Source organism: Seriola dumerili, unplaced genomic scaffold (genome assembly GCF_002260705.1).
Source record: "Seriola dumerili isolate Sdu_G_001 unplaced genomic scaffold, Sdu_1.0 BDQW01000177.1, whole genome shotgun sequence".
Lineage (NCBI taxonomy): Eukaryota > Metazoa > Chordata > Actinopteri > Carangiformes > Carangidae > Seriola > Seriola dumerili.
In genome coordinates, this window is record NW_019174432.1 from 580,090 (window position 1) to 592,121 (window position 12,032).

The 12,032-nt window shown below is 37.4% G+C and overlaps 2 protein-coding genes across 2 annotated transcripts; one reads left to right on the forward strand and one right to left on the reverse strand.

Moving 5' to 3' along the window:
- Nucleotides 1-33: 33 nt before the first annotated feature.
- Nucleotides 34-3,435, forward strand: cunh12orf49 (chromosome unknown C12orf49 homolog). The gene is made up of 5 exons (XM_022752821.1): nt 34-706; nt 1,345-1,501; nt 1,600-1,751; nt 2,017-2,130; nt 2,762-3,435. Exons 1-5 carry the CDS (start codon nt 611-613, stop codon nt 2,843-2,845), a joined length of 603 nt encoding a protein of 200 aa, XP_022608542.1. The 5' UTR covers nt 34-610; the 3' UTR covers nt 2,846-3,435.
- Nucleotides 3,436-4,800: 1,365 nt separating this feature from the next.
- On the reverse strand, nt 4,801-6,411 carry LOC111227361. The gene is made up of 3 exons (XM_022752813.1): nt 6,362-6,411; nt 6,090-6,244; nt 4,801-5,314 (listed from the first exon to the last, which is right to left on the reverse strand). The coding sequence occupies exons 1-3, from the start codon at nt 6,375-6,377 to the stop codon at nt 4,841-4,843; spliced, it is 645 nt and encodes a 214-aa protein (XP_022608534.1). The 5' UTR covers nt 6,378-6,411; the 3' UTR covers nt 4,801-4,840.
- Nucleotides 6,412-12,032: the final 5,621 nt, after the last annotated feature.

Consider the following 12,032-nt stretch of genomic DNA (forward strand, 5'->3'; position numbering starts at 1 on the left):
GTCCTCCTACCCACCAAACCACATCCGTGTTGGAAAATGTGTTATGCTGATGGTGGGTGTCACATTTCGCTGGATAAACATCAGAGTTGCTGCCTGTTAGACGCAATCTTGAACAAACCCGAATAATACTTCATAGGGGACGAAACTGCGTCACTAGACTGTGTCGAACTATATTAGCATTTTATTTAACATCACTCTTTAGCTTTTCAAAGACAGAGAGCTAATGCTAACGACAGCTAGCTAACAGGCTAACAAAGCAAGCTGTCATTATGTTATCTTGCTTGACCATTGCTTAACTGTTTTGAGAGATTAAGTAATATTTACAGCTACTGCTTGTTTTGTGAGTAACTTAACCTGCAACATGGGTTAGCTAACGTGGCTGTCCGGAATCTAGCTTAAAGCGTCTTGTTTATCATATTTCCTGTCAGATAAAGCTAGCTAACGTCAGTTTACAGAGTTTTACTTTGCTTACTTTGCTTTTTGAGTCAGTCAGACACCGTTACATTATACCTGGCAAATACGTCGGTCAGGCAGTTGATACCCGCCGGTGGAGATTTGATGGTTTGGACTGTCACTGTCACCTCCGGCATCTTCACAACAAAGCCATGCTATGATGGTGCTACGGCGGTTACTGAGAAAGCGCTGGGTGCTGGGAGTAGTCTTCGGGCTGTCGCTCATCTACTTTCTCACCAGCACGCTCAAACAGGTACAGAAACTCCCACTACTACTACTCCCACTGCACCATGCAGGGCTGGGCTATCTGGATAAGATCGTTGGCATGTGTGAATTTATATCCCAATAGAGCACATTGCATTGTGAAACTATGCACAGTACTGTCACAGCAACCCCAAACATACAGCCAGAATCATAAAGACGAACTATCTTAAGCAGCACAAGGAGTCCTGCAACAGATGGTCTGGTGCCCTGATCTCAAAATCATGGAGTCAGTCTGAGATTACATGAAGAGACAGAAGCAATTGAGATGGCCTATTACTCTGCAGACGTTTTAGGCCCTAAAAGTAAACTGAGGGTGCTTTAAAAAATTAACATCATGAATCAGTTAACTTCATACAAAGTGCTATAATCAGAAAAAAACTAAATCAAGTCAATATTTGGTGTGACCATCCTCTACCTTTGAAATAGTCCAACGCAACCTGCAAGCACAGTTTTTCAAAGGTGTATGTTTGTGGTAAAAACATTGCCTTTTTTCTCTGTAGACTTATCATTTCACTATCTCTCTCATCCCTATCTGGTTTAAGTCGGAAATTTGCCACTTTGAGGTGTACTTATTTAGGCAATTAGGTAGTTAAGTTGTTGTTTGATGACGCATCATGAATTTCGCAGGAGGAAAGGACCATACGGGACCGCACACTCTTAGAGGTTAGAGATTCAGACCATCGCATCCCCTGGAAAGTCCGTTTCAACCTGGGCAACAGCAGCAGACAGATTACTCAGTGCAGAAACTCCATCCAGGGCAAGACACTGCTCACAGATGAACTTGGTGAGTAATACAACGGTTACTCATCACCAAACAGTGATGATAAAACAGCTCCATGAGACTGTGGCCTTTAATCAATGTATGTGCTTGATGTTTCACAGGTTATGTCTGCGAGAGAAAAGACTTGCTGGTTAACGGCTGCTGTAACGTCAACGCTCCCAGCACCAGACAGTACATCTGTAAAAGCTGCCTGGCCAATGGCTGCTGTAGCATCTATGAGTATTGCGTGTCTTGCTGTCTCCAGCCTGATAAGGTATCTGATATGTCACATCAAGGATGTTTCAGGGGCTTGGGTTGTTCCTTTGATCACCAATGGCAAACCTTGTCAACATGCTGTATCTCGTGAATACATTTCAATAGATAATGTTCAAACTCAAGAATCAAGATACCAGGAGGCCCAAAGTTGAATCTTGATATTGCAGTCTATACATAGCAGTGACTACAAGGAGAAAAGAGTAACAGAATGAAATCTGTTCTCGAGTGTTTTTCACAAGTTCTCTATCTCTTATTTTCTTCAGCAACCTCTCCTCGAGCGCTTCCTGAATCGTGCAGCTGAAGGTTTCCAGAATCTCTTCACCGCCGTCGAGGATCATTTTGAGCTCTGCCTGGCCAAGTGTAGAACCTCTTCACAAGTATGTTATGAAACAAATAGGATTTAAAACAATCAGCTCTGACAGACCACCTCTCCTAACTTACAGTCATACAGAACAAGTCTAAAATGTAGCCACTCCATTATTCTAAAACTGAGAACCGTCGTCCCGCAGATGAGCAACCACACGTCCCATGCATCTCTTAACAATTAAAGTCAGTATTTTGCTTGTATAATATTCATCTGTGACAATACAAACAACTTTTAATGCATCAGTACGACTCATTGCAACTGTCTCATGAATTTCCTGAATCACAAAAACTGGCCACAGCAGGTTTTGGTTGTTTTCTTTATAGAGTGTCATTATTTCAGTTTTATATCATACAATAATTCCCCACAGATTAAAATATATGATCACATCCATTCTGTAGTGGCTTTGATTGTTGCTCTCCCCAATATTAATTGCTTACAAAAACTCAGAATTAAGACTAAAATAAGCATTTTCTTAATTCTGGTGCTGAATGAATGTTATATTTTATTACCTATGAACATTCAAATTAAGTTGTAAGCTCAATTGTATTGAATTTGTTCATTCAGCAGCAAAATGTATGTTTGTACAATAAAAAAAACACTCAAATATATTAATTTGTTTATACTTTTTTCTTCTCATGCAGAGTGTTCAACATGAGAACACCTACCGAAACCCTCAAGCAAAGTACTGCTACGGAGAGAGTCCGCCAGAGCTACTTCCTGTATAAGAGTTTGACTTTCTTCTCGGGTTCAGGATGTACAGGAACAGCAGTGGGCCAATAATATGTCCTGATTGGACACCTTAAGGGTGCTTTTTACTCTCTACAAATGAACTGCTGTCTTGGAGAATCTTGCATTATAGTGGCAAAGGAATGAAGATATCCAAGACCAATCTCTCAAAAATGGACAAATGCTACATGTGATTTGATTATTTACACTTCATAAGTGCATAGAAGGCTTCATACATTCATCCGTGATGATCATCAGGTCTACATAGCAGGCAGCTCATCCATCAGGATTCGCGTCAAAGCAGTTCATGTCATAAAATAGGCTTCATTTTAAAAGAAGTTAACGGCTGTTTTATGTTTTGGTGAATATTTTAAAACCGCAAAGAATGTGTCATTACTTCTGTGTATAGTGCATGCATATGTATCAGCTATTTAATAAAAGTGACTGTGAAACTAAAACGGTGACATTCAGAATTTCTTTAGTAGTGCCTTTGATATTTTCATGAACTGTTGTGCTACAGGTGTAAAGGGCAGCTCTATACTGGGCTATGTGTGTAGTTTATCCAATACAAGGGGTGACAGGCATGCTAAAACTTCTAAAGCTACCAAAAGCCCAAAGAAAATCATGTATTTTAAAGTTTGCTCGTCAACATCTGGGTTGAATTTAGTTGAGAAAATGATCATGCAAGCCAAGTCAACTTGAAATCACCAAAGCTTTCAAAACAGTTTAATGTGTATTGTAAAAAAAACAAAATAAACAACTGAACAATTTCTATTGGTCACAACAGTCGAAAGAAAAGTATAAAAACAAAATATATAAATGTATAAAATTCAGTAACTTAAAGAAGCTCATCCAGACCAACACCACATTGGAACTACTAATAGAATATTAATTGATCACTTAATTTGCAGAGGACCAGGCCCACATTAATCTTTGTTACAGTGTTGTTGTTCTCTTGCGTTGCTTTGATGGGAGTCTGACAGACTTATCTGCCTTACTGTGCACTGTCCATCTGTCCTCGCATTTCACTGCAGAATACAGTGATTGGAGCCCAACCTTGTGGCTCTCTGAAGGTGATTCTTATCAGCTTCTCTCTCTACCTCAGGCAATGTAGCCCGCTCACAAGGGATAGATGGCCAGAGCAAAACAATTAATCATTGTGAAGGCTGAAAAAACAAACTGTCGTAATTAGGAAATGTATTAGAGCCCCTTCTCATTTGCCTTGTTGGCAAGTTGATTAATTACCATCACTCGGGAACCGTGTCAGTTGTTGCAAAATATCAAGTTTAACTGAACAAAGCTATTTCTGATATACCTTTTACAGAAGTAGTATGACATTTTGGCAAATACAAATGTTCACTTCCGAAAATTAGATGTAAAGATCGATACCAATCTTTGTAAAGCAAATATGGAGCTACAGCTAGCAGCCAGCTGGCTTACCCAGGTAGAAAAATAAATCAAGGCTTGGGTCACATGCTTGTATTATTCTGGTCCAGTATCCGCTCAGTTCCATGGTCCATATTTGTCCCATATTGAAAGATGCTACTTCCACATCTGGACCAATTCTGATGCACACACAGAAAATCTTCTGGCTGTCAGTCAATACCGGAGGATAACAGCCAGACTATGCCCAAATGTGGAAGTACTGTATATGGGCCAGACTTGGGCCGAGGTCCCATACATATATTGCTATAAGTTTAATTTTGGTGGTGACAGCGAAACAGCCTGGATCTGTCAGAAATTGTATTTTCCAATATATCAAACTATTCTTTAAACCAAAAATTGTGAAAAAAAAGGGGATTTGATCAGTTATATTAACGACTTTAGACTGTCTATATAGAATTACCAATTGCATTTGCATTGAATTCATGCAAATTATAAATATCCCAAATGTATGCCAATATGCTGTATACATGAAACATTTACAAATCTTGAAAAAATATTTTAAGCTGCCATAGACTGTAACCACATCTCCATCACAAGTTGTTAAAAAATTACAGGAGGTATCCACTCCCCTCATAGTATTTCTGACGCATTACCACAGCAACTTTATGTTTTCTGTTATTTCTCCCTTTGACCATTGAAATGTGGACCTGAACGTTATGCTCCAGCCAGTTCAGATAGTCCCTGGCTGTCTTCAACAGAGTGTGACTCCACTGCTTCCTCTCAAACACAGATATGGGCATTTTGGGTGGAGTTGGTTTAGAGGAGCACTCCCCTCCGAGAATATTTTTCACACACTTTTCGAGCATGTAGATTTGGGAGATGGTGGCCTCCAGCTCCTTATGAAGTGAAACATCTTTGGGATTCAGGTTGCCCCTCTGGTCCTCCAGGACTTCCCCAAGGCCTTGAGCCATGAAGAGGAGGCTGCACTGAACTTTTGAGGAGACGAGGGGAGAGTTCTGGTGCACATGGAGCTCAGGGAAGCCAGGAGACCAAGTGCCAAGGTGCTTCCCATTGGCTTCATCCTGAAAGAGAAGAGCAACAGTGAATTTAAGTGGAAGGTCTATTTTGCTCATGACATGAAATTTATCAAATTTGTATTACAAATATATCTCTAATCTCTTCAATTCTGTCTCTGCAGGGTCACATTAGAGACAAGAGCTCAGAATGGATATACGCTACACCCACTCAATTAATGTGTCTGCAGATTTAGTAAAAGATGTGGTTTCAAAAGTCACCATTAATGCTTATTGGTGCATGGCAACGTTCCAATGTCACCAAGATAAAGATCACAGATGAGCAACGTATGAAGACATGTGTCCTCTCCACAACAGGCTCATCCTACACAATGAAGTGAAAAGTTCATGTAATTTAATATTCATATGGTTAATTTGAATAAAGTAGGTGATCGTAGTGAGGTTTAGTAAAATATGGAAAAAGAAACCACAGATTAACTCATCCAACTCACTTCAGCTCCACCAGCAGTAAACTGCTGCTTACATTGCACAACATATATACTGTATATACTATTTTAGCACTGAATGATTCTGAATAATGTATATTTATACTTTATACTGTGATACTTTTTCTTAAGGAAAAGATCTAAATACTCCTTCTACTGCTACTTGTGTTTCTGCACAGTGATTAAGAGCTGCTTCACAGAAACAGCTTTGAAAGAAGAACTTTTTCTGTGCTCCCAATGCTGCTGCTGAGACCAAAAACGTCTGCATTTGAGGCAGAAGGTATGGTGAAGACATGACACATACACAACCACAAGACACACTTTTTTGTGTTACTTACAAAACTTGTCAAGCTTTTTTCAACTAGACTTTTGGCGAGGGCTGTCAGCTCTTTTGGCCTGCACAATGCTGCAGCTGTATGTTTCTTTGGCGAATGTCCTGCATCCAAGCTTGGCAACAGCATCACCAACCAGGCACACACCACTTTCAGAAAACCTGCAAATGCAATTGCACATTTTAAAACCATCAAATAAATTTCAAAGTTTGAAAACTTGTGTTTCTGACACACGCTGATAAATGAATGAAGAAATTAAACTGCATGGCGTACTGTACCTGTTGTGTATTTCATTCTGACTCCACTCAAGTTTTCAAATGTTACAAAGACTGATCCCTGCAGCAATGCAATCTCAATCATACAAGATGATTTTTATAATTGCACAACTCTCAAAAGGGGCGTGTGCTGAAGATAATCTGAACCTATCGCTAACTTTGCCATATCCTTTGATGAAAAAAGTAAAGCAGTAAACCAAGGTATGTCACTTCCTCTCAGGGAAAGGAAATACTGCAAATTTCCAACGATTTGTACTGAACACAACTGTCGTCGAGGTGAGCTCATTTGATGAAATCTCCCGTTTTTTGCATCCAAAATAATTTTCAGGATAATCACCCGCTCATATTTAAGCAAAGGATCTGTTTGGTTTGGGAAATGTCTTTGTTTTGTAGAAAAGACATTGCTCTTTTTATCACTGGCTTTTATTTATCTTGCATGATCTCCGCACAAGTAGTGAATTTGCATTTTGTAGAAACAGCTACTTTCACTCTCTGACCCAACATTAAAATAAACTGCCATTTTATCTTGACATCAATTCAGATGAAACACACAATTCTGACAAGCAACATTCTTTAATATACGTCAGCTGTTTATCACGCACTTTTGTAATGACGATTTTTCTACGTTATGATTGATTCATTCCTGCTGTGATCCCCCTCTCGCAACACTTCCTGTGCGTAGATGCAACTCTAACCACAACTCCACAATATCCTTCATCATGTCAACCCGGTTTAGTCCAGTTTAACCATCAGACTACATTTTCTAACTCTACAGCGCTGGTGTGATTTGCTTGATATTACATGAGGTACGTCATTGGTCTAAGAATTGTTGCAAATTCTAGAATAAATATTAAATAAAAGTTAAGTTTTTGTTTTCACTTTTTTCAAAAGCAATAAAAAGCAAACTGATGCAGAATATTACACAATTTCTTTATTGTGTCATCAGAAATATTTGTTACAGCCACAAAATAAACTTTACAGCAGAGGCTGAGGTTACACATTTTGTGTTGTTCTTCAATGTCAATTTTATTTTGTTTCACTGAGCACATTTCAACAACATATTTATTGTCTTGTTAATTTATGTAAACATAAAATGCTTTAATGACGTAAAATGCTTTGTGTGCTGCCACCCCATATAAAGGGCAGTAGGAAAAAAGGTGGCATTCAATAACAAAAATATTAATGAAACCAGCAAAATTAACACTGTGAAATTCATGAATATATAATAAATAGAAAAAGTTAAGATGAAAAAAAGAGAAAAAGAAAAACAAATAAAACTTCATAGCAAATGAGGTGGACTAAGTGGAACGTAGCACTTGCTCATGTAAACATAGGATGAGCTGAACAGATACAAAGGCATCAAAACAAAACACTAATTTAACAATTCTTGGTAACTGCTGACCTTACAAAATGACCTATCAGAAATATATACACACCCATGAGTGCATCAACTTTTGCTGAATGTCATTTACTGCAGAGCATTTGAACTCTTCCTCCCACAGCTTGACAGTGCCCAGCACCTCACTGATAAGAGCCCAGTGTTGCAAACCTGTTTCCATTACCACACTCACAGGAGATAAAAACAAAAAAAAACAAAAAAACAACACGAAACTTACACTTTTGTTTTGTTACCAAAGTAATAAATTATTAATGAATAAATAACACACATTGGACTGAAATAAAAATAACAATTATAAAAATAATAATAATAATAAATAAATAAATAAAATGAATGAACCTCCTCTTCATGTTTTTAATGTACTTGCTTTTCTGTCTTCCTACCATGTTGTAAACGGTTATGGAAAAATTCTACATTATATAAATAAAGTGCTGTGGTCGATAAAGTTGTAATAATAATAATAATAATAATAATAATAATAATAATAATAATAATAAACATCATCATCCCCTTTTCAGAAAATAAATACATATTCAATAATATATAAATAATCCTAATCTAAATTACATTTCAGTCTGCTGAATTTACTGTACATTTAATTAACAAAAAATCCCATTTTAAATAAATAAATATTAATAACTTCATATAAATATAACTAAATAAACTGAAAGATACATTGCAGAGCTTTTACACAAAATTTGAGGTGGAGGTTTGATGGCACCATTTTATGAGAGAGGAGAAAGAAGGACATCTTAATTTTGTCCACCTCTGAATTCCGAGTGTTAGTGTATGTAACCTTCTTTGATCATACAGGGTTTAAGTAAAAAAAAAAAATAAAAAAAAAAAAATCGTAAGCATGGCAGAAAATATTAGAGAGGGGGTGAGGACCTCAGGTCATATCCTCAGATATTTTCTCAGGCATTAGAAAGTTACCTCAGATCCTCAATACAAGTTTAACTCGTCTTCATGTGTAAATTGGTGGAATGCCCCTTTAAAAGGATTGACTCCCTGCCGTCTATTCCTCACACTTGTTCTTTGTCTCCTCAAGTACCTGCAGCACTGCTTTAAGCCAGTCACTCAGTGAGACTATGACACCATAGCCATATACTTTTTTAGCATAGTCATGACTGTGGGACAACTGCAGTGGAGCCGGCGTTGGCAGCAAAGGGATTTCAGGGGAGATGTTAATAAGAATAGTTTTGATTTTAGTTAAATGGTTGAAGAGCCCGCCCTTGACGCGAGACAAGGGCTCGGCAATAGATATTGGGTTGCCCCAAACTGTTTCCTGATATCCTTCAACTTTTAAAATGTGCAAATAAAAAAGCACATTCTTTGTGCTGATGTCCTGCAGCTTCTCAGAGAGGTTGACTCCGGATATGGTGGAATTAGGAACATCAGCTGGAACGGATTCCCCCTTGGATCCATGATGAGTTTTCTGTAAGAAAGAAAGGGTCTGGTGTGATTTCACCTTAAATCTAAGCATGGAGTGAAAGTGATCACTGTAAAACACACTTGTTTAAAATTCAAACAGGAGCAAAAGAAGTGAACATTTCAGAGGTGATAAAAATTCAACCTCCATCATTAATTGGTTTTTAAATGATCTACAATGTGTTACTAAGATTTTGGTTTTGCAAATTATCAGTTATAAGGACACTTGGGATGAATGAATGTAAACTGATTTGAAGTTTAAGTGTACATGAAATGGAAATTTAAAGTAGAAAGTCTTTAGTTTAAAGTCTATTTTACAGAGCTCTTTAAGATGAAAATAAACAAGTATATACAAAAAAAATCACCTCAAGTTTTTGTATTAGGCAACAATGCATATTGTAGATGAAGGTGATGTTTTCTTGTTGCAGTTCTAATCCATAAGATTTTCATTAAAAACCTGAAACCACAGTGAGCTGCGAAATGAGGCTACACGCTAAACAACTCCTTCTGTGCCCTACTGTTGTGGGGAAACTACTCGCACAGTGTGCTGCATTAAATTGGACTGTGGTTGTGACTGTGGTTGTGACCATTATTGACTCAGTTCTTTATTAAAACAACATGCGTTTGTTTGGCTGCACTGTAATCGGGTACACCAACTGCTCTTCTGTTGTGTTTCTGATCAAGTAGCTGCTCAGGAAGTGTTTGCTGTAGCATTAAATTGTACTTGCTGTTTCCACAGTAACCACAGTTGTCGCCACATCAACCAGGACTGAAATCTAAAGGATTATGATTTTTAAAATGTAGTGCAGCTTTAAAATGATTTTCTTAGTGGATAGATGTGAAGTGAAGCTTTTTCATTACAGAAGCCCATGAGCTCACATTTATAATCAACAAAGGGAAGCAGGGGAGGATGAAATTCAAACAAAAATAGCTGTAAAATCATCTTGTCTGCACGTAACCTCAGGTATTATGTCACATATCTTACATCAACAGCGGTGCAAGAACGCCAAGATCAAATTTTGCACCAGCTACACAAACTGTACTTGGTGCAAAATATCCCTGAGAGTAAAAAAGTCATTTTCGCAAAACAAAAATATGCAAGTATGCAAGTAGCACAGGAAATACACCATAAGAAAAAAAAAAAGAAAGATATTATGACAGACTTACATATTCTTCCAGTAGGTTGGCTGCTTCATGTTGCAGTAGAGTTGTAAGAGATATAGTGCTGCCCAAGTCACTACAGCTGGAGTAAGTTGGAGCAGAAGACACTGACCTCCACTGGATTTCGAGGAGCAGGTGGAGAAGAGCTGAGAAAAGGTAAAGTGGATACAGGTGACTCAAATGTAACACAGAATATACAGTAAAGATTCTACTTCTTCTGTGATGGATTTCTCTCTAAGTTTGGGCTAAATAGTTGGGAGGGAATGAGTTCTGAGAGACTGACACCTGAGTCTAAACCTTCATCACTGATTATCAGTTGGAGGCCCTCAGCACCATGTTTTGAATTCGTCAGATCAATGAGTCAAAACATGTGGTTGAGAAATCCCCAAAGGTTAAAAGGGCAAATCTGAGCGGTTGATGGATAATTTAGGAAAGACTAGGAAAACAGAAAACATATTTCGGCTACACCTAACAAATTAAAAGCATTTCTGATTTTCCTCTCTTTCCTTTTCTGGTGAATTATTTTATCTCTAAAAATTATTCAAATAAAATAAGTTTTATAAAAGTCAATTTCTATCATTTTGGACAAGACTATTTTTTTTTTTTTTTTACACGTGTGTCTGTACAGAAGTTTATCAGTAACATGATACATGTAGAAAATAAAGTTTGATCATCATCAAATCAAGTGCTACTTACTGGACATTCAAACTAAGAGGTTAAATACTAATCTTCTTTATAAGATACATTAAATAACAATATAGTTATTACATTTTTGAATATATTATAAAAGATAATAAAGATATTTACCACAATGCCTTAGAAGTCCCATGATTCTGTAATCCATAGTGACAGTAATAACTGATTTGCTTAACACTCAGCCCTTGTTGATAAACAAACCAAGTAAAAGCAGCAAAGTGCAACTCTGCAAAACACTTTTCACTGATTAACTGGCCTATATATACTAGTAGACAGTTATCTACACCCACACACTTTGACACACACACACACAACACAAGGAATGACTTGTGTCGACTTGCATTCCATGATGCCATTTTTTCGAAATCACTCATGCTCAGAGGTGTGACTTGAATGCCTCATGTGCTTCTGAGATATTGTGCAGATAAGATTCACAAGCAAATTAAAGATTAAAAATTACAGCACATAAAATATTGACAAACAGGCCGTTAGCTTTTTACAATACAATAGAAGTCATTTACAAAGAAAAAAAATCTATTCATTGAATGATAAACCATTTGACTTTGATATCTAACCCCAAAGTTTTAATATTCTGCCGACTTCTATGTTTAAAAACATCTATCTCTATCCCACTATAGCAACGTTTTAATTGTATTCTATTAGCAAATTTTTAGAAAAAATATCTTGGCCAAGCAGCACAAAGCTGTCTCATACACGTTTTACTTTGAAACAGCTCTTCTAACAAAATCTTAACACAGGTAAATGCTCTATTTTGGCAGTGCTGGAACCCATCGACACTGGTGATCATTTATTTGTAATTTGTAAACTGCAGGTTTTCTCTTACCTCTCTGATGGTAGTTTTCCAGATCTGGAGCTTGGTCCACTGGTGTGCCACGTCGTTCGGTTCTGGGTCCAATTTTGTTTTCCTTGTACTTGCTTCCCCTTAGGCAAATCATCCGTTAAAAGATGTATCTCATTTTTATGCAAATG

What these genes read in the sequence shown, in the direction of transcription:
- cunh12orf49 (XM_022752821.1), top strand. Translation starts at nt 611, where the DNA reads ATGATGGTGCTACGGCGGTTACTGAGAAAGCGCTGGGTGCTGGGAGTA. An exon ending in TCACCAGCACGCTCAAACAG is followed by an intron (nt 707 to 1,344) that starts GTACAGAAACTC and finishes TGAATTTCGCAG; the next exon opens with GAGGAAAGGACCATACGGGA. An exon ending in GCTGTCTCCAGCCTGATAAG is followed by an intron (nt 1,752 to 2,016) that starts GTATCTGATATG and finishes TATTTTCTTCAG; the next exon opens with CAACCTCTCCTCGAGCGCTT.
- LOC111227361 (XM_022752813.1), bottom strand. An exon ending in AAAAAAGCTTGACAAGTTTT is followed by an intron (nt 5,315 to 6,089) that starts GTAAGTAACACA and finishes CTTCTCTTTCAG; the next exon opens with GATGAAGCCAATGGGAAGCA.